Source organism: Terrapene carolina, unplaced genomic scaffold, assembly GCF_002925995.2.
Source record: "Terrapene carolina triunguis isolate 2854851 unplaced genomic scaffold, T_m_triunguis-2.0 Scaffold111, whole genome shotgun sequence".
NCBI classification, from domain to species: domain Eukaryota; kingdom Metazoa; phylum Chordata; order Testudines; family Emydidae; genus Terrapene; species Terrapene triunguis.
The window spans coordinates 9,806,293-9,827,949 of record NW_020664462.1 but is presented as its reverse complement, the minus strand read 5'-3'; the positions used below and the strand labels follow the sequence as shown (position 1 = coordinate 9,827,949).

General features: G+C 47.1%; 1 protein-coding gene across 6 annotated transcripts in view; it reads right to left on the bottom strand.

Annotated features, from left to right (window-relative positions):
* LOC112117959 (solute carrier family 22 member 13-like) overlaps positions 1-16,231 on the bottom strand; it is a 79,601-nt gene extending 63,370 nt beyond the window's left edge. For all 6 annotated transcript variants that reach the window (XR_002909006.3, XR_002909007.3, XR_002909008.2 and 3 more), the window contains exons 1-9: positions 15,860-16,231; positions 13,755-13,858; positions 10,641-10,795; positions 9,445-9,613; positions 8,871-8,991; positions 4,620-4,714; positions 3,683-3,897; positions 1,946-2,054; positions 718-927 (exon numbers count right to left, since the gene is read on the bottom strand). Coding sequence is in view for 3 of the 6 variants with exons in the window: in XM_024216096.3 (XP_024071864.2) it covers positions 718-927; positions 1,946-2,054; positions 3,683-3,897; positions 4,620-4,714; positions 8,871-8,991; positions 9,445-9,613; positions 10,641-10,795; positions 13,755-13,858; positions 15,860-16,231 (1,550 nt within the window). In the remaining 3 variants the exon portion in view is untranslated. The remainder of the gene's footprint in view (positions 1-717; positions 928-1,945; positions 2,055-3,682; positions 3,898-4,619; positions 4,715-8,870; positions 8,992-9,444; positions 9,614-10,640; positions 10,796-13,754; positions 13,859-15,859) is intronic.
* Positions 16,232-21,657: the final 5,426 nt, after the last annotated feature.

The window sequence follows — 21,657 nt, the reverse complement described above, 5'->3', positions numbered from 1 at the left end:
TGATAGAAATGTAGAACTAAAAGGGGGAGATGTAATGGAATGCTGTTCAGCCACTAGGTGGCACTGTGTGCAAAATACCTTATTCAAAGTTAACCTTAGCCATACCTGGCAGAGCATTAATAAATCTTATGATGAACACATCTGGTATGTATGAGGAAGCTCTGTGACCAGTCCATATCTGGTACAGAAGAACATGACAGAATCGGGGTAGATTCCTGACAGGGTAGATCAAGACTTGCTTCAAGCAAAAGTCCCAGTCAGATTCTGGCACTGGGGCCCCAGGGGTTCCTCCAAAACCTAGGAAGTTAAGCAGCTGGGGACTTGTATTTCCCTAGTGGCTAGTCCCCACATTTTCCACACACCTGACTCCCTCTCTCACCCCCCCCAGTCAGATTGCTTAGTCTCTTCCTTTCAGAATTAGATCCTGTCAAGCCATCGGCTTGATGAGTACTGACAGTGCAGGTGGGAGGTGGGTGAGTTGTGCATTTCATTCACTGATGGGTCTGAAAGAGCTGGCAGCTCAGTTGGGGACAGCTCCTTGTTTCACCTCAATGCTCAAACACTTTGTGCATCGCTTTTCATGAGCTACAAGTCAGGCCTCAATGCTGCCTTGAAGAGCATCGAAGAGGGAAGCAACAGACCCCACCAGTGCCATTTAGCCATGGGTGAAAAGATGAGGGACATCTAAACATCTGCAGACATGTTCTGAGGACTCACCACTGGCTCTCCTTAGCTTCCTCCGTGTGATCCTGAAGCTCTTTGCCACGTGTCTCTGGAAGCAAGAAGCAGAGGATTCCTGCAGTCACTGGAGTGCTTCCAAATATCGCCATGGGAATAGCGGGATGGTACTTGTCCAAGAGACTAATCAGAGGGGAGATGATGCCACCCACTCTGGATGACATTGAACACAACCCCACACCAGTCTGCCTGGTAAGAGAGCAAAACATGGAAGGTGTAAACAGCATGCATTAGAAGAAAGTCTGTGCTTATGGGCATGTCTCCAGGGGTTTAGATCCTTGTTCTAGTCGACAGCTTGGGAAAATCCCAGTCCAAGCCTTGATCAGCACCCCACCGGCACCTTCCACAATTGTAGGTAGTGCTAGAGGAGAACTTAGGATCTTTAACCTTTATAATTTTGGGGGAAATCTCCCATCTTTGCATTATCATTAGAAAAAGCTATAGCATAGATGGGGCTCCAATGTTTGGAGAAAGCTGCTTAAAAGCAACCATAGGTCCTCATTCAGTGAATTCTTGATCACTAAGTGTAATTGATTATTGACCTTTCCGCTAAAAATGAGTGGCTTTAGGAATAGGGCATATTAGTAGCCAAAGAAAGGCATTTGCCAAAAAAAAGTAATTGATGAAACATAAACCACCCGTGGGTAGAGGGGAGAAAAAAGCACCACGTGGATTCTGATTTTAAGGAAAATAGCCAGCTCAGTCCTCATGCTACTAGGCCATGTTGTGTCTCAGGCAGTAAAGGATGCATGTGGTCACCAGGGCCTCCCAGAGGATTCAGGGGGCCTGGGACAAAGCCATTTTGGGGGCCCCTTCCATAAAAAAAAGTTGCAATACTATCGAATACTATATTCTCGTGGGGGCCCCTGTGGGGCCCGGGGCAAATTGCCCCACTTGCTCCCCCCTCTGGGCGGCCCTGGTGGTCACCCAGTCTGGTATCTTGTCTCAATCCAAAACCATTACTCCAGAGCCTTAACAAGGACCACATCAAAACCTGGCCATTGACCCCTGTCCTTTCTAGAGTTGGGAAACAGGCAGGAATTGTTGTACGGACCTGTAAGCACGGACAGAGCTTCTGATCACAATGATCTATTGAAGAAAATATTCTTTCAGCAGGCCTTTATCCAAATCCTCTGTTACCATATTAAAAGCTTGTATTAAACCCAGTTCCTGGGCTAAGGCAGCATGAAAAGTAAGGACACCTCACCTGATGATGGTGGGGAACAGCTCTGCAGAATACACGTAGGAGATAGAAAAAGAGGCCGCGATGGCAAACTTCCCTATCACTGCCAGCGTCGTGACCACCACCGGCAAATCTAGTGGCAAAAGGAGAAGCTTTTATACAAAGCTTATATGGGGAGTTTGCTCAGTTTGTGCAGCTCCACATACATCTGCCAGGAAGAAAAGCTATTATACATGTACAGAATATGGTGAGAGCTCCACTAAGGAGCCCACCTCCAATGGGCATCACCATAACCAGGGACAAAGGATGGTTCTGCTCTGAAAAGTGACTCTGTACACATGGCATCTCCACGTTTATTGTACCTCACTGATCAAATGCACTCAGGGTACCAAGTGCAAAGACCTTTGGCCCTAACTGCCAGCCCTACAAACTCACCCTGGATTCTGAAAGGTAAACTGAGTTTTTTTCCTTCTGATCACCGTAAGCATTAATCAAAGGTGCCACAGACTAGATTACGCCCTCAGTTACACTTGTGTAGCCCCATTGCCTTAAGATTATATGTACTCATTTACCCCACTGTCTTCACATTGCTCCCTCGATGGCACCTGTGCAGCTCCACTACCTTCAGATTAGGCCCTTGGTGAAATCTGCAAAGTGAAGGGAAGAATTTGACCCTGCAATCGAATGTTTGTAATTCCACGGATGATTTATGAGTCAGATTAGAATCCAGCTCCCACAGCCAAACTGGATCTGCAGAGCTAACAGCGATGAAATTTTAGGGAATTGAAGTCAGTAAATACAACTTGAGATGCATGCAGAGAGCCGATCCATGGGTTAAGAAGGAATCAGTTGTACACAGTCCCTTGTCAGACCAGAGCCACATTTTACAGAATCCCCAAGGTTTCATAGAATCATAGGACTGGAAGGGACCTCGAGAGGTCATCTAGTCCTGTCCCCTGCACTCATGGCAGGAGTAAGTATTAGGACTAAGTATTTCCAGTGCAACGTCAGCCAACTGCCAATTAAAGGCAAACCGTTATTAGATGATCAGTTGCAGCAGTTCCCTTAGACAGTTACTTAAGATAATTTACGCTGTAGACTTTCTAGAAGCCAGATAGAGAGGTGCAGTGACTCACACTGGTGCAATCAATCAAGTTCCGCCCGCAGCTGACTTCAACAGAGTTACTCTAGGATTGAATTTATGATGATACTTGCTACTTCAGAAGGGGATTTTCAAAAGGTACATATGAGAATTAGACGCTCCCACTTCCAATTGACTTTCAGAAGGAGCGGTGCGCAAAACTGCCATTGTGCCTTTGAAAAGCTTTCCTTGAATGTCCTTTATTTGGAAAACCGTGACAGGTAACTAGCCCAGGGGAATTCAGATTTTCTAATCTACCCAGGCAACTGTTTGTCACTACTGAAATCTCTGGCTATGCAATGAACCCCAAGCATTGCTTAAGGATGAAGCAGGAACACAATGTTGTTCAATGGAGCTTGCTTGCAAGCAAGGGGGAATTTTAAAGAGCCGGAGAGAGAAAAAAGTAACACTGAGAAAATTCAGCTGATCATTGGCCAGTCAGGTGCCATCTCCAGAAAAGGTGGCTCAGGCATTGAAAGCAAGTGTTAGGAGCCAATAGAGAGGGCCCCAGTCAGCTGAGCTATGGAAGGAAAGAAAATGGAGTACAAAGGAACGTGTCTGGGACTCGACTGCTCCAGGTACCGGGTAGGTTGGCTGCACTCCAGGGACTTGCTGTGTACCTTTGGGGATGCGGGTGATGATGAGACACATGGCTCCGCCCAGCAGCAGAAAGACGCCCTGGCATTTCTTCCTCCCAAACCACTGCAGCAGGAAGATGCAGCCGAAGCGAGCTGGTATTTCAACAGCCCCGAACACAAGCTGCGTCAGGTAAATGTCCAAGCCAAAACTCCCCACGTTAAGGCTCAGGCCATAGTACACCAGGCTGTTCACAAACCTGAAAGCAAAGCAGAGCAGAGTGTATTTATCGCTGAGTGTGGTTAGCCTAGAGGATCCTAGTTTCCATAGGGATGAGAAATACCCACTAGCCACCTCTGCACTGGCACTTTTAATTTGTCATTGCTACAACTGTATAGGTTTGGGCTGTGATCTTGGGAGATCTCACAAGGTGAGTAGGGTCAGATGAAAGCTCATTAAGTGACTACAAAATTTCCATGCACCAAATCTGCACACACAAAAGTCCCTTAGTTTTTTAAATAGCTGTTTGTGATGGGGTATACAAACCCCACACTGGGCAACAAGGGGTTAAAGAATTATTTTGGGCCCTGTCAGCCCCACCCCGCCACACCTGCAGCAAATGCTCCATCTGCTGGAGCAATTAAAAGACAGGGAAACAGCTCATTTGGGCCACAGAGCGAGAAGAGAGCAGACCTGTAGCCCACAGCTCCAGTAGTGCAGAGCAGAGGGAAGCCTAAAGTCTCTGACACAGCTGCCCAAAGGGGCCCTCCCTGAGGAAAGGGAGGACCCACCAGAGAAACAATCAGAGGGAAGTATCCCTCTTGCCCTGCCTGTGGATCCTGGACATTGGTAATCTCCTCCCCACAACCGCCCGGCCAGTCATGGAGTGCAGCCTTAACCACTAGGCCACGCTTCCCTACCATACCCCAAGTGAGGACTATTACACTGTTATAAAAATGGAGTAATGTTTGGACAACTTACCAGACATAAGCCATAACTAAAGTCACGTTCCTCAGGCGCTTCTTCAGGAAAAGATCCAGAATATTTCCAGACTTAACCTTCTTCTCAGGCGTCAGCTTCAAAATTCACAAGGCAAAAGGGTCAAGACATGAATCCAACTCATACTGAAGACTTTCACCAACGTCAGGGAAGTGAATGGGACCTCAAAAGTCTTCTGGTTATGAAAGGTAGAGCACTACAGTACACAACATGCTGGATTTACATGACCAAAGTCTGTTTTTCCAACTGCAATGTTTTGGTCACGAAGAACATTTTCTGACAAGTGAGTTTTGGGAAAATGTGGTAGAAATGTTGGGTTTGGTGTTTGGCTTTGGTTTTTGTTTGTTGTTTTGCAATGCGATAAAGAGAAGAAGCACTGAAACATCCAACAAATTCCATGGCATTTGAGCAAACTTCTGAAGAGTCATTGTATGGCTTGAGAGCCTATGTACAATGTGTTTGGACACCATAGATGGACCACAGAATAGGGAGAGCCTGAGAATGGGCTAAAATGTTGTTCTTTCCCCTGATCTGCTTTCTACAATATACAGCCTTGAGTAGAGCCAGCTGGAAGCTGGAATGACTGTTCCATGGTAAGTTCCAAAATTTCAACAGCAACAAAAAATAGTTTGAAATGGAATGAAAACCGCAATTTCAGAATCTCCTGTGGATCAGAAATCCCAAAACAACAGTTTCATTTTGACCTTTTCTAAATGTTTCCCAGGCTCTCCAAGCTGCCCAGCGCCTAGGAGCCAGGTCTCCCAAGGTTTTGGGGCTGCCAAAGAGCTGGGAGCCTAGAAGCCCTCACTCATCATCAGCCAGTCTGATGTGCTGCCCCAGAGCCGGAGACCCTGGAAGCCCCCATTCTATGGCATTGTGCTTGGCAGGCTGCCAAGGAACCAGGCAGGCAAGCTGGCAGGAAACTAAGCTGGCGTTGAAACCTGCCTGGCAGGCAGGGTCCCATCAGAAACCTGCCTGGTTTCTGTCAGAATTCTGTTGAAAATAGACCATTCCTGTGGAATGTTTTGGTTTCTACAAATCAGAATTTTCGGATGGAAAAAAAACATGTGTGTCAGAAAATTGCCAACAAGGTTCACTATGGAGACATGACTGCAACTCCATATAGGAACTTTGACTATGGTCCACAGATTTCCAGAGCAGAAGGGGAATATTATGATCTTCTACTCTGACCTCCTGTAGGACACAGGCCATAGAGTTTTAGCCAGTAATTCTAGCATGAAGTCCAGGAGTCATGATCAAACTTGAATGTCTTTTAGAATGTCTTCCATATTGCTTTAAAGACTTCAAATTATGGAAGAATCCACCACATCCCTTGGTATGATTCCAGTTCTTTGAACTTCAAGCAATACCTCAATAACCACCTGTTTCATGAAGCATTTGAGCTCTAATGGCCACTTTGTGTAAGTTCTGTCTCATCTTGCGCATTGTCTTTCTTGCTCCTTTACTTTTGTTAGGCCGTAAGCCCTTTGTGTCAGGCACTGATTTTGTGTCCAGCTGCAACAGTGACCCACGTAAGATTTATGTGCTATATCTGCATAATTCAATTTATTCTTATTAATCATCTGCTGGAGTTGCAACAAACCCATGGGCACAAATAGGCACTGCAGGCCCCAGCTGAACTGTGCACTTCCTGATTCAAGGACAGAATCCAGGATTTCAGAAACATAGCCCTCAATCATATGAGCTAAAGGTGAATTCTTTCCATTAGCCGTCACTTGTGACTGAGGATTTCATCCTTTCTCAGCCAACCACTAGAGGGCAACAGTCCTGTGCACTTGACCAAGCTTAACGCTGTATCCAGCAAATGACAAAGTCACACGGCTGCACACTAGTGGGACCATGTCAGCTCATACCCAAAATAAAATCAGGTGATATCAATAAATGACAGTTTTGAATCTGGGAGAAGTTAAAAATCCTTCTTACATTTAGAATTAAAATGTAAAAGTGTTATGGGGGTTTTACGAAAAAGTTCATCGTTTGCGTACATCTCCATACTGTGCCCTGGCATAGAATGCCCTCCCTGGATTGGTCTGCAAAGGCCACTCCCTCTCCTCATTAAGACCCAGCCTCTGCCATGGCATCTAAATGGAATCATCCAGTTATTAATGGCTTGAAGGCCAGGTGGGGATAGCTAACATTAACTTTATTTACAATAATTGAAACAAAGTGCAAATGTAGGTATAAAGCTCCCACCCCCATTTGGCCAACACAAGGAATTCATAGAATCATAGAATATCAGGGTTGGAAGGGACCTCAGGAGGTCATCTAGTCCAACCCCCTGCTCAAAGCTTGGGAACTTGGGACCTCCATAACTAAAAGCACGAGCCACTACAGCTTGAACTAAAGATCCAGCCTTTTTACCTACTCATGAAACAGGTTCATATTCTCTGTGGATTGGTCACAGCTTGCTGACACTAACCAATGGGCTATGTATATATGCATATAAAACTTGTACCCCTATTCCCCTCCTTTAGCATGTGACTTGTTTTATTAGATAGTAAGCTCTTGGGGGAGGGACCATGTGTTTGGACAGCACCTAGCAGAACAGGGCCTGATCTTAATCAGGGCTTCTTGGTGCTACGGAAACAGTAACATGAAAGAAAATACAACATATAAGTTACATTCTCCGAGGGGCTACGATCAATAAAGGAATAAAAATTGACACAGTTCTACGTCCAGCAAAATGACATGAATCAGTCATTGCCATTTTATTTACTGTTCCTTTCTGTTGTTTCAACAGAAGGTCCTGGGTCCTTTGATATCACACATGCATGGTTTGGCTGGTGACCATGGTGTTCAACATGGCCAGCCATTAATTTTTTGCCAAGTGCAATGGAAGGGGAATTCTGCATCACTGTGCAATGCAGAATTTGCACAGAACTAATGTTCTGCTCAGAATTTCATTTCTCCCCCCACACAATTGGTGCTGCAGAGCTGTTGGCTGCCCAAGGGACTGCTGGACCCAACAGAGTCTGGCTCTCCAGCTCGCAAATACAGGGCACTGGGAGGGGGAGGGCAGGGGAGGGGAGAGGGGAAGGAGGAACTGGAGGTTTCTGGGAAGCTGCAGTTCCCAGCATGTCCTGAAGGAAGGAGGCGGCATGCAGGAAACTCTGTACTCTCTGGATCCCTGGGGGGGGATTGTGGGTGTCTGGGGGGAGGGCGTCCTGCGGCTTGGCTCTGGAGTGTAGTGGGTGTGGGTGTCTGGGCTGTGGTGAGGCATGGCTGGGCTCTGGGAGGTAAAGGGTGCAGTTGTCTGAGACCAGAAGGGCCAAGTTTTCCCCCAAGACGTGCCCAGCTGGTGCATGTGACACACCCAGATTGATGCACCCAACAAAAGCATAACAGACAAACAGGAACTGGGTTGTTGTAGGGGTTCCTTTAAACTTTCTATTCCTGGGAGGATCTTTTTGTTGTCTGTATTGTTACAGACATATTTGCTGACAGGAATTTTGAAGTAAATTACCAAAATAATTGAAAGTGATGTGATTATATTGTGTTATTTTGACAAATAAAATAAGCAGAATTTTGCAGAATTTTAAAGTACTGTGCACAGAATTTTTAATTTTTTGGCCAAAATTCCACCCAGAAGAAATGATTTGCAGGACTTTTAAGGGACAATGCAGTCACTCCCTTATGCAAACGGCACATCATATGAACGCAACCTCTGAAGTTCTCTTCCCCACTTTTGGTAAACAGGAGAAAATAGTAGGGGCTTCTCTGAGCACAAGAAAATAAGATGAATTCACAAGTGAGGATTGTTTGCTCATATGAGATTCGAGAATATTCGGATAATTCTGTTTCTAGGGGGAGATTTAAAAAAATTCTTAAGGAATTTAGACACAGCGGTCCCACTGACTTGAGACATGTGCACCTAAATCCATTAGGTGCTTTTGAAAATCTCCCCCCCCCCCAACCCCCTGTATTTTGGGTTGTTTGCTAGAAGACAGAAAGAGAAATTCCCCTAAGAGTTGCTTATCAAGAAAACTTTTTTTATGGTCTATATAACACAAACAATAAGGCCTGAAACTGGATGTTCAGTACTGGAACACAGTAAAGGGTTATTTATAGGCAGCACAAGAGTCATTAAAAACATTTTAAAGCATTTTATCCACTTATATAAATATTTATCTCTGTTTTACCCCCCAAAAAATAGGTCTCTGAATCCTGCATACAATATATTTTGCAAACACCCCCCATCTCAGGATTTATTACCTGATCAAGCAGTTCTGGAGAGATGGTCCGTCTATTCACAGATGCTGCCTTTTGAAGTAGTTTTTTGGCTTCCTTTACCTTCTCTTTTGTCATGAGCCACCGAGCAGATTCTGGAAGGACCCTACAAAGCATGTGAATTCCAAAGAGTTCTTTGCTATCAAAACCCCAGTTGCCCACTTAACTTCATCCACTTGATGCATCTTCCATAGTAGTAAAATATATTTGATGATGTGTGTTTACTATGGGAGATGTAATTCTTCTGAGGCGCTATGGCTTGGGTGTGAGTATATGGGTTGTTTTGTTTCAATAGAAATAATGTTACTGTAGTGCCAAGATTTTCAAAACTTGGTGTCTAAAGTTAGGCACCTACATAAAAGTGGCCTGACAGTCAAAAATGCTGGGGGCCCAGCAGATCCCATTAACTATGTATAAACCTTTACAAGATATGGGCTATATTGGGAAGGACCAACCCTGCAATGTGTAGATGAATCCACTCTGTAAAGCCCGTGTATAACCTGGATCACAAATAACACTGCAATGCTTGAGAAAAGCTCTCTGGCAAATGCACGCTTACCATATGTAAAAGAAAAGACAAAATACAGGGGCAGATCCAGCAATCTGCAGCAACCTCCAGTTGTGAACGCCATAAGCTAAGCCAGCCAACACCATCTGTCCAATGGAAAAGCAGCAGTGGGTAACCATTACTGCATGTGACCGGTAGGGGACTCCAACCCATTCAGTACCTAGAGACATTAACACAGATTGAACTGCTGAGAACCCTAATGATTCAACAACATTTAAAGGATTTTTTTTTCAATTCCAAACTAGATCAGCTTTCATTTGGGGAATGTTATCTAGTAGCTAGAGCAAAGGCTCTGGAGTCAGTACTCTGGGATTTGGCCACTGGGTGACCTTAGATAAGTCACATACACCCAGGCTTTCAAAACTGACTAGTGACTTTAGGGGCTTCCATTTCTGAAAGTTCAGTCAGAGTCATCTTAAAGGGGTCTGATTTTCAGAAGCTGTGTGCTCAGCACTTTTTGAAACTTGGGCCTCTTTAAGTTGACTCTTGTTGGGCACTCAAGATTCACTGGTAACTTTGAAAATTTCTGCCATAATCTCTGGGCCTCAGTTTACCCATCTGTAAAATGGGTATAAATAATAATAATAATAATAACTAATAATTCCCTACCTCTCAGTACTGCTGAGAGGTAGGGAATCTGTTTAACAGATGCAGTTGTAAAATTTTAGACAGGTAAGGGGGGTGTCGGAGGGGAAGGGGAGAGTGTGGGGGCCCCAAGCTGGGGCGGGGTGGGGAGGAGTCACACGGAGGGTCACTTGGGGAGGTCACGTGCCCCGCCTTGTGTCCCTCCCATGAGTGCAGTACCAGCAAGAAATGATTTCTACTTGCACCACTGGAGATATTAATGACAAACTGAGCACAAATAAACCAACATTTCACATTCTCCAACTAAAAGCTCCTATGCTTTCTGCCTACCTCCCACCAAATAGGTAAATACCCAGGCCAGATTCTCCTCTTTCCTTCACTGGTGTCACTCTCCTGACTTTAATGTGATTACTCCTGATTTACCCCAGTGTGAGAGGAAGATCAGGCCCACCATATTTCAGGCAACATTCATTTGGTAGTAAATTTTTTAAAACGTAGCATGTAATTGCACTGAGCATTTGTCCATGGGATCTTTTCATTGCTGTTTGTGAGAGCACTTATACTGTGTAGCTAAAACATCTCTAGCAGTGAGGGAGTCTTACCTAAAGCCAGGATGCCTATAAAGATTCCAGATACAGCAGCACCCACAAGACATCTCAAGACGATGTAGACATAGAAATTTGGCGCAAAAGCTGCTCCAACACCAAACGCCCCCATTATAAGCATGGAAAGCAAAATGATGGGACGCCGCCCAATCCTAAGGGAGGAAATGTTTTCGTAAATCTCTGAGACTACTGTCAGCTTTCACTCCTAATACAGCAGCTGAGGCACCTGGATACTGTAGTGATAGTCATCAATGTAAGAACTTGGCTAGATACACTAGTTGGTTGATATAGTGTTAAGAAATAATGTTAAAGTGGGATTGCTGCAACATCCGAGTTCTGGCCAAGATTATCAGAAGTGACAAATGCAGGGCCGATGCAACCACTAGGCGAACTAGGCGGCCGCCTAGGGCGCCTAGTGGTTGAGGGCGCTCAGGCGAGGAGATGGAGTGGAGGTGAGCTGGGGCGGGGGGTGGCGCGGGGAGGGCTGCCCGCAGTAACGGGGGGGGCCGCACAGGGGAACCGCTCCCCGCCCCAGATCACCTCCACTCTGCCTCCTCCACTGAGCACACAGCCCCCGCTCTAACTCTCCTCCAATCGGCGCTGCAAGCCTGGGAGGGGAGGAGAATTAGAGCAGCGCTGGCATGCTCAGCGGAGGAGGCGGAGCGGAGGTGAGCTGGGGCGGGCTCCCTGGGTGGAGTTAGCTGCAGAGGGGGGGCTCCTCTGGTGGGGAGGTGGGGGGGGGGTGCTTAGCTGTCGGGGGGGGGGCGGGGTGAGCGTGGTGGGGAGGTGGCGCAGGATGGCGCGAAACTTCCTTGCACCGGCCCTGGACAAGTGACTTTGAGTGCCCAGGGTGGGACACCTTTAAAAGGCCCCTTTAAGGTGTGTCAAGCTGGTCACCCAAAACTTGAGGCACTGGAGGCAGTGGGGCCTGGGGGACAGAGCATTGGACTGGCAATCAGGAGCCCTGCGTTCTATTCCTGACTCTGTGACAGGCAGGATGACCTTGGGCAAGTCACTTCACCAGTCTGTGCCTCAGTTTCTCCATCTATAAAATGGAGAGAATGATGCATAGATTATATTTACAACATCATCCCCTCCATCAGACACACGTTCAGTTCGCCCCACTTCTGAGTTACCCTCTGCATCCTCCTGTCTTAGAGAAGCTAAACTCTTTAGGGCAGGGGCTGAGTTTTATTTGTATGGCACAGTGCATCTTCAGCAGTAAATAATAATAAAACTAAGATAACAAAGGGCCAGAGCAGTGAGCATTTGGCCTGCTTTGGGAAGGACGGGAGCACAAGTAGAAGAATGGGGTTGAGGAAGAGTGGGCAGAAGGGAATTGTGAGGAGACAAGTGAGACTGACATGGCTAGGGCTGGGGTAGGAAGAAATTCAGACAATGTCCTCCCGCAGCAGTGGCAAAGCAAGGTCCCACAGAGCCCTGGTGCAAGAATAGGTTAGGGGCTCCATTTCCATTTCTGAAATCCACCCCAGTCCAGCTTCCCGCACTCCTGCAGATCTCTCCACAGCCCCAATCCAGCCCTCCCGTCCCCCACCTCCTGCCCAGCTCCCCCACACCCCCACCCCGCCCCCCCCTCCCCCCCCCCCCGCCCACACACCCCCACACAGACCCAATCCATCCCTCCCATCCCGCACTTCCTGCCTAGCTCCCCCACGGCCCCAGTCCAACCCTCCCATCCACCCAATCTTGCCTAGTTCCTCCACGGCCCCAATCCATCCCTCCCTGTGACACTCTGTACCTCGGGGGGACACCCTACACCGCCATGTTCATCTTTATAAAATGATTGTGTGGTATCCAGTGCAAAGTTTGTCATGTCGGGTGTCTTCGGAAGGCTCAGAATGCACTGAGCATGGTTGTTATAGTGATGTTATAGTAATTGTTACAGTCATGTTATAGTGAGGTTATAGGTTATAATTTCATGTGTATAGTTATGAGGCTGAATATGTATCCTCGGGGCTTAAAGCAAGCCCAGGCAAAAAACTCTCCAGGAAGAGAGAGGCAGTTCATACCTCGTCACGGCATGGGACAAACCCAGCCCAGCCTCACAGGAACAATGGACACTGGCCTAGGCAGCAACGAAAGAATCTGTTAGACCCTCGAGGGAGTCACCCCCTTCCTTTGGGGAGTTTGGGACTGCGATGAGGTAATGCTCACCTGACTCTGAAGGGGCAGGGCGGGGGGGGGGGAGAGCATTGGGCAAAGCCAAGAGGAAAGAAAGGACATGATAAAAGGGAGAGACATTTTGCCATGCTCTCTCTCTTCCACCTCCATCTACAGACACCACCACCACCGAGCAACTGAAATGCTGATCAAAGGGGAGAGCCTGACTGAAAAGCCAAACTGTGGTGAGAAGCATCTAAGTTTTTAAGTATCAGAGGGGTAGCCATGTTAGTCTGAATCTGTAAAAAGCAACAGAGGGTCCTGTGGCACCTTTAAGACTAACAGACATCTGATGAAGTGGGCATTCACCCACGAAAGCTTATGCTCCAATACTTCTGTTAGTCTTAAAGGTGCCACAGGACCCTCTGTTGCTAAGTTTTTAAGGACATTGAAAGTGTTAAGATCAGCTCAGAATGCGTTTTGCTTTTATTTTATTTGACCAAATCTGACTTGTTATGCTTTGACTTATAATCACTTAAATCTACCTTTATAGTTAATAAATCGGTTTGTTTATTCTACCTGAAGCAGTGCGTTTGGTTTGCAGTGTGTCAGAGACTTCCCCTTGGGATAACAAGCCTGGCACATATCAATTTCCACAGCCTCCCAAGCTCTGATCCAGAACCCCTGAGTTCCGCTCCAACCCCCTTCCCCAATCCAGCCCTCCACCCAGTTCTGCTTCAACCCTCCTGTCCCACTCCCCCCACACCCCACCGCCCCACGCACAGTGGCTGATGCTTATACCTTGCACTCCATCTCTAGGGAAGCCACATCTAGCCTCCAGGGCACATCAGTGTCAGGGCCTAGGGAGCAGGGCTCCAGTGTTATAACCTCACCAGCCTTTACCCCGAGGCGCTATGCAATACGCCCCCAAGCCAGGTTATGCTGCTGACTTTGCACAGGTAACTGCACGTGGATTGTCTCTCTCTTTACCTGTCACTTAAGGAACCAAAGACCACAGCTCCAAGGAGAAGTCCCAGCATGTAAATGGATTGGGAGATGTCATTTAGCTCTTTTCGGTCACATACCAGGTCAAACTGAAAGAAGGAAACAAAGTAGGTTTCATTTTAAAGGAGCTTTATTTTGATGGCTGGATTCATGACGTGCTAGCAGCACAAACATTCCCAGAGAGAACTGGAGATTAAGGTACACGGCCTATAATGCCAAAACCACCATTCACCTATTACAGCTCCACCCACGTCAGCATCTAGGGTTGCCTGAGAGGCTCTGATGTGTTCATAAGTAATACAACTCCAAATAGAACAGACGTACATGACCATTCAGTCCCTCTCCCACTCACTGCAGGATTACCCCAAGCAATGGGGCTTTGTGGAGAAACTATCCCATCACAAGAGATCTCATTGTCACAGAGCTTTTCCCAATATTCAACCTTCCATAAATTCATCCCGATACCCCTCATTACACTGCTACAATAAGTGCCACAATAAATAGTTCCTCTCCCTTCTTGGTGTTAGACCCCTTCAGGGAGGCATAAAACACTCTCTCTCTCTCTCTCTCTCTCTCTCTCTCTCTCTTTCATTTCCCTTTTGGACTCTCCGCCGACACCTTCAGCCCCCAGATCCAATTCAGTTGCTCTTTCCTGAGCGTCCTGCATTTGTTAACACGATAACAAGCAGAGCTGGTCAAAAACCAAAAGCAACCTCAACATGTATTTTGGAAAAACAATGTTCTTTTTTGAAGATTTCAAAAAGTACCCATGGTTTGTTTATCCAAAATTCTGTTCAAAATTGTTAAGCTTCTCTCTTTCTTCCTTTTCCTCCTTTTTCTGCTTTGTCACGGAGAAAAGCAACGTTCATCATTTTAGTTAGAAAAGGAAAAGCCAGAGCGTATAATATTCTAATTATTACTCAATGGACTTTCCATTAGAAAAATGTTATATAGCTGCCATCAATAGTTTGTGCATATAGGAAAATATGTAAAGACGACAAACACGGACTTACAGGTATAGATTTTACAAGGCTCTGGCTAGTCTCTCTTGTTTTGGTAAAGCCCAATTCTTCAGTTACATAGTTTGACGGATCTCCTACACATCCTTGCACAAAGAAAAGCAACAACAGAGCCCACGACTGTTTCTGAAAAATCCTAGAAGTCACAGTTTGTGTCACGGAAATCGTGGGCATGATTAACATACAGCTTCATTCCTGCAATGGGCATTTGTGCAAGGACAACAGAGACAAGCTGAAAACCACCACTGGCTCCATCTATCTATCTATGATACTTACACAGCCCCATCTCCATGCTATCTGAGCACCTCGCAAGCTTTAATAGATGTAGCCTCACGCCACACCCCTGTGAGATGTGCTTTTGTTCCATTACATGCAGATGGGGAACTGAGGCATAGAGTACGTCTACACTGAAAATTAAGGTCTAGCTGTAGCCAGGGTAGCCATGCCCATGAGAGCTTTAATCTAGCTAACATCGGTAACAAAAGCAGTGAAGATGTGGTGGCATGGACCCACAGCAACCCGGGTACATATCCAGGTTCCCCCATGGTCTTGTACTGGAGCTCCTAGCCCAGGCCACCACTTCTTCACTACTACTGCTACACGCACTAGTTAGACTAAAGCTAGTGCAGACATGCTTACCTATGCTACAATTAGGATGCATCTACACTGCAAATGAGAGTGTAAGTGCCTTGCACTGGGTCAAACCAGATGTTTGCAGTAGAGGAGGAACTGTAGCTAGATCCCCCATGGGCTAGAAGTGCTCTAACCACTGAACAATGCTTCCTCTCTCCTTTCTGCCTGGCTGCTCGCAAACTGCAAACACTAATGGCTGGTCTACACCTAATAGCTGCATTTGTTTAACAAAAAAAGGGCATTTAAATGACCAGACTAAGCTAAATCAATATAATTCAACTGTAAACCAATCTATGTGCATCCACACAGTTGGGCTGGTTTAAATTGATTTAAAATCCAGCATATCCATTATGTGGAGACAATCCCCAGTGTGCGTGTACACTTTCAAATCAGCATGATCCTTAGCAATAAATATAGACTCAAAATGCAGTTACAAACCTGAGTCACCAACGTTGGGTTTTGTTCTGAAGAATAGACCCACCCCTCCTGGCACGTCTTAGTGACATTAAGGCCGTATTCTATGACGGAGTCAATATCCCAGTTCACAGGAGTGTACATAAGGCATTCTTCATACGATCCCTGTGTGTTCCTAGGGATAGTTAGGTTCAGCTGCTGTTCCTCAGTCAGGTTTGGGCTAATGGCATAGATCCAGCTTGTCTTACAGTGATGAGGCACATCCAGAACCATGAACAGTTGGCCAAACATGGGAAAAGCCGTTAGAAAGTTTGCAAGGCTGAGCATCAGCACCAGCCATTTTTGAAATGGCCCCAAATCTCCTATAGCATTGATAATATCTCCAAAGTCTGTCATTGTTTGCTTGTCTAATGCTGGAGTGTAGCATGGTAGCTTTTTTTACATGGGCTGAAGTTAATGTTTAAACCCAATGTGACTCAAAAAAATAATCAGCTAAGACAACATGAAATGTTGTTGCATGCTCCATGCTCATGTCAGCCTAATGAATTATGTTTTTAAACTTCAAGCATGAACTTCGTAACCCACTAATTACTTTCCACCCTTCACGTGCAATAGTAAAGGGTCTGTTAGCATTGCCACAGCAAATAAAACCAAGACACACAAAAGTTTAACTTGTCATGACTTTAACTGGCTTCTGAAGGCAGAAGCCTCAGCAAAATGGATGCAACCAGAAAGCATTGGTTGGGATTTTCAAAGCAAAGCATGGGGTTTAGCCACACATGTGGGGGAGTTAGACCCAAAAGAACCTGGATCCGAACACTGATCTAATTCTAAAGGTTTAAGAAGAGAAAGGAAGGAAAGTCTAGACATTAGGCACTAGCCTAGGACATGTGAATCCTGGGTGCAAGTCCCTGCTCCGCCACAGAATTCCTGTGTCTCAGGGCAAGTCTACAGTACCGCGCTACATTGGCACAGCTGTACCAATGCAGCTGTGCCTCTGTAGCGTGTCTGGAGAAAATACGCTATGCCGACGGGAGAGGCGGAAGCAATGTTGGTGGAAGAGTGTCTCCCACGACATAGCACGGTGTGGACACTACTGTAAGTCGATGTAATTTACAGCAGTGGGGGGGGGGGAGTGAGGGGTGTCGTTTTCATACCCCTGAGCAACGTAAGTTACATTGACTTAAGCGGTAGTGTAGACCAGCCCTTAGAGATATGAGTGGAATAAACAGTTGGACAGACAGAATGTGTGTTGAAGGCTGTTCTCTTTAAATATACAAGTGATGCTGGAGCGTGACTATATTGAGCAGCCACAGGATCGGATATAGACCTAGTGCGGTTTTCTGAAGGACACATTTCCAGCAGGTCTATTGATGCAAGCCCTAGCACACTCCTCCTCCTTTTCTGTGTTACTCTGGACAGCAGAGCTGGGTCACGACTGACAAACAGAATTGTGGCTCTGCACCAAGTTGTTTCTGTAAGAGTTCAAGGTTCCGCTGGCCAGATTGTGATGATCCCAGCAAAGGACAAACATTTTACAAATAACCTCTCCCATGCTATGTACCTTACGGCTGCAACGGGGTCCACCAACGAAACACCAACACCACCCTTATCATGCTGCACATCCTCTAACATCACCGGGGACTGAGCCGAAGCCCACTGGAGACAATGGAAGAACTCCCACCAACTTCAGTAAGACATTGGACAGGGACTCGTGTTGAATATTTAGCCATTTCGAGTTAGGTGCCTAAATGGGAACTGTAGGAAGCTGAGTTCATTTGAAAATCTGGCCCATAGCATCGAGGGGTCAGGAAAAACGTGCCTCCTGTAGCATGCAGTGTTGTTGAAGCTGGGTTGGTCCCAGGATATGAGAGAGACAAGGGGGATGAAGTAATATGTTTTCTTAGACCAACTCCTATGGGTGAGAGAGACGAGCTTTCGAGCGACACAGAGCGCTTCTTCAGGTCGGGGAAAGATAATGACAGTGTCACGTGGGGGGGTTGGGAGAGGGAGTCTCCTCCAGACCCCGCTTCATGTTGTTTATAATGTCGGTCCCCCCAGTTCATAGCATATGAGGGGTTCTCTAAGTGAAACAGACAAAAGAAAGGTCCTTTCCTCTCTCGCTCCCTTATGAGAGCGGGGAATCTGAATGAAAGAAAAGAAAGGCCAAGATGGCCTGGCTCTGAGGCAGTCTCTCTGAATTCAGCTCTTTGGGCTTGGCCTATCGGCGGGTCTACGTCCAGCCCCTCCTCTTGGGTGTCCTGCTTGCAGCTGGTCCGTGGGGTTTCGGGGACCGTGAGGCCTACGACTGACTCCCTCTTGGCTGATCTGTCTCATGGTCAGCAGTCTCCAAAGTGTGGCAGCCCAGCCCCCCCTCCTGTTTGCTGCCCCTTCCTGTGGCAGGATTTCCCTTCATAAGCCCCCCCCACACACACACACACACACACACACTCCAAGCAGAGTAAGCCATACAGGTGCCTCTCGTTAGTGTGAACAGGCCCAGAAGAGCTCGTTAGCCCCTTCTCCACTAGAGTGAGGGCATGTCCCTTCACATACCTCACCTCTCAAGTTGGAAAGGCTGCTCTGGGTGCAGCTTGTCTCCATCCCCGATCTCCTGTGAAAAGAAATCAGCATGGTCCTTTCCCACCCAGTGTTGGACTCTGAAGCTAGAGGGTTGTAGCCCAAGGTACCATCGCATTATATGCGGGTTTGCAATTTTCATGGTGTGGATCCAGCACAGGGGTGCGTGATCTGTGCTCACGGGGAAGGGGCTACCCAACAGGGAATACCTGAGGGAATCCACAGCCCATTTAATCACTAATGCCTCCTTTTCAATAGCTGAGGAAGCCTTTTCTCTAGGAAATAGGGTGTTCTTCTCCTCCTAAGTCTTGTCAGAGTACGGCGCCGAATCCGCCGTCCGAGGCGTCCTGGGAAAAATCAGGGCTGAAGAGCATAGTCGTGCTTTCAAGTCACTAAAAGCTTCCTTGCATTTCTCATCCCATTGGATCCTCTTGGAGTTATGAGTTCCATAAGGGGGGCCCATGACTGAGACAAAACCAGCGATAAACCTTCGGTAACAGTCTGCCAGGCCGAGAAAACACCCCGCTTGCCTCTTTGTCTGGGGGAATTGGGCATTTCCCCTTAGGGCCTGTACCTTGTCAACCACTGGTTTCATAAGGCCACCTCCTACGCAGAACCCCAATAGATTACTTCATCTATGGCTAATCTACATTTTGCAGGGTTGGCTGCTGTAAATCCCTTGTCCTGGGGGGCTTTTATTACTGCCTTTAAGTGCTGCAGGTGGTCTTCCCAGGTAGGACTACAGACAACAATATTGTCTATGTAGGCAGCAGTGTATGGATGGTGGGGACTGAGGATCCTGTTCGTAAGCCTTTAGAAAGTCATGGCAGCTCCGTGGAGGCCGAAAGGCAGAGTCTTGAACTGAAAGTGCCCAAAAGGGGTGGAGAAAGCGGTTTTCTCTTGTGAGGAGGGAGATAAAGGGACCCGCCCATAACCTTTTGTTAGGTCGATAGTGCTCACATGCTTTGCCAGTCCAAGCCACTCTAGTACCTTGTCTACTCTTGGCACTGGGTAGGCATCACATTTCAAGATGGAATTAATCTTGCTGCAGTCAATGTAAAACCAGACCCACCCAACCCAAACCATCTGGTTTGGGAATGAGCACTATGGGGCTCCCCCATTCACTTTTGGATTCCACAATTACCCCCATCTCCAACTTTGCTCCCACTTCCTCTCAGACTGTATCCCATATCCTCCCTGGCAGTGGTCTGGAGTTCTGGGGTTCTCCCTAACTAGCTCGCCCAGGGTGGTCGCTACATGATGTTGGACCAACTGCATTTTCCTGGGGTAGGGAAGAATACAGTCACAAAGTCCTTGATCAACTAGAGGAGCTGGTTCCTTTGCACAGGGGAGAGTCCCTAACCCCCCGTACTGTGGCTGGTTCTTGACTGCTGGATACAGGGGCCCTAATTCAGGTTCTGTAGGAGAATGAGTTTTCAGCAGGGCCTCCCATGTCTTCCAAGGTTTGAGAAGATTCTCACGATAGACCTTGGTTTCTTTTCTCTTCCCAGGTAGTTTTATCTCATAGTCGACTAGCCGTACCTGCCTGACCACTTCAAATGGACCCCACCATCAGGACATTAACTTAAACTTAGCTGAGGGTATTAGCAGAAGGACACAGTCAGCCGGGTGGAAAGTTCGTAGTCATACCTCTCTATTATAATTTTGTTCCTATGCATGTTGGGCCTCTCTCAAATTCTCTGTGGTGCACACCCCTATGTTTCTGAGTTGTTCCCTCACTGTCAGATGTATCGGGTTGTGCTTAAGGCACCTGCATCCTGTTCCTCCCAACCTTCTTGCGGCACATTCAGGATTCCTCACAGTTAGCGACCATAAAGCAACTCAAACACAAAGAACCCTGTAGAGGCTTGTGGGACCTCCTTTATGGCAAACAGGAGTGGTGGGAGTAGCTGGTCCCACTGGGGTTGTCACTAACAAAGCAACTCAACATTCCCTTCAGAGTCTTATTAAACCTCTCTACTAGGCCATCGGTCTGCAGCTGGGACACTGAGGTTAACAGGGACTTGACCTTCAGAAGGGAGCATAATCCACACATCAGCAGGGAGGTGAAGTTAGTCCCTTAGATCTGTTAGTATTTTGCAAGGAAATCCCACACATGAGAAGAACTTCAAGAGTTCTGGGGCTATCACTGGAGCTCTCATGAAGCAAACAGGAACAGCCTCCCATTGGCATAGACCATCTAGACCACACGCTCTGCAGCCGCTGCAGTGCTGTAAGTGTAGACATGCCCTTCATAGATGACAGATCATTGTAATGGGGCTGTCAAAAGGGAGGTTGAGTCCAAGGCCAGCAGTACCACCTCCTGGTGATACTCCGGCTTGTGTCGCTTAGTGGTGAGAGTCAATGGTCGCTTCGCCTATTGGCTGGAGTCAGTGGCAGTAATCACCCAATCGCAAGAGTCAGTGGCTACTTTGCCTAGCAATTGGGGTCACTGGTTTTGTCACCCAGTGGCGAGAGTCAGTGGCCACTTTGCCTAGCAACTGTAGTCAATGGCCGTGTCACCCAACAGTGAGAGTCCGCTGCCATGTTGCCCAATGGCGGAAGTCCGTGGCTGCTTTGTCTAGAGGCTGTAGTCAGTAGCAGCGGTAGGGAGCCCAGGGCCAGCCACACTGGCTGCTGCTCGGGTGGCCCCGGGGAGCACCTGAGCAGCGGTCCTGGGGTGGCTGGAGGCCGTCCAGACAGTGGTACCTGGGAGTAGCAGCCGGGCAGGGCCCCCCCAGAGCAGCGTGGCCACAGAAGTAGAGTTTTAGTCAGGGGTATTTTGGGTAAAAGACATGGACAGGTCACAGGCCGTGAATTTTTATTTATTGCCAGTCCATGACTTTTACCAAAAATACCTGTGACTAAATCTTAGCCTTACGTATGATATATCTGTATTTCCAACCTTGTGCTGTGTTTCTGGGTGACAGCCCCAGACAGAGTGGCATCAGCACTTGATGGCCCATCGAGGGACATCAGCTATACAATAAATCCATTGAAAAAGCCAGGGTCTACACCTGATGAGTCAGCAAGCCAGGTAGCGGCATGCCTATGGGCAAAGAACTCTAAGGCTTTTCCATGTGCTGTGAAGCTTGTGTATGGGACACCGGAAGTACAAGCCTCATGGCAAAAGAATATAAAAGGCAGCTGCATCATTTCCAGTTTGTCTTCATTCCTGCTTCTTACCTCTGGAGTAACTTTTCTACAAACTGAAACTCTGAACAAAGGGGGGAGGGATAGTT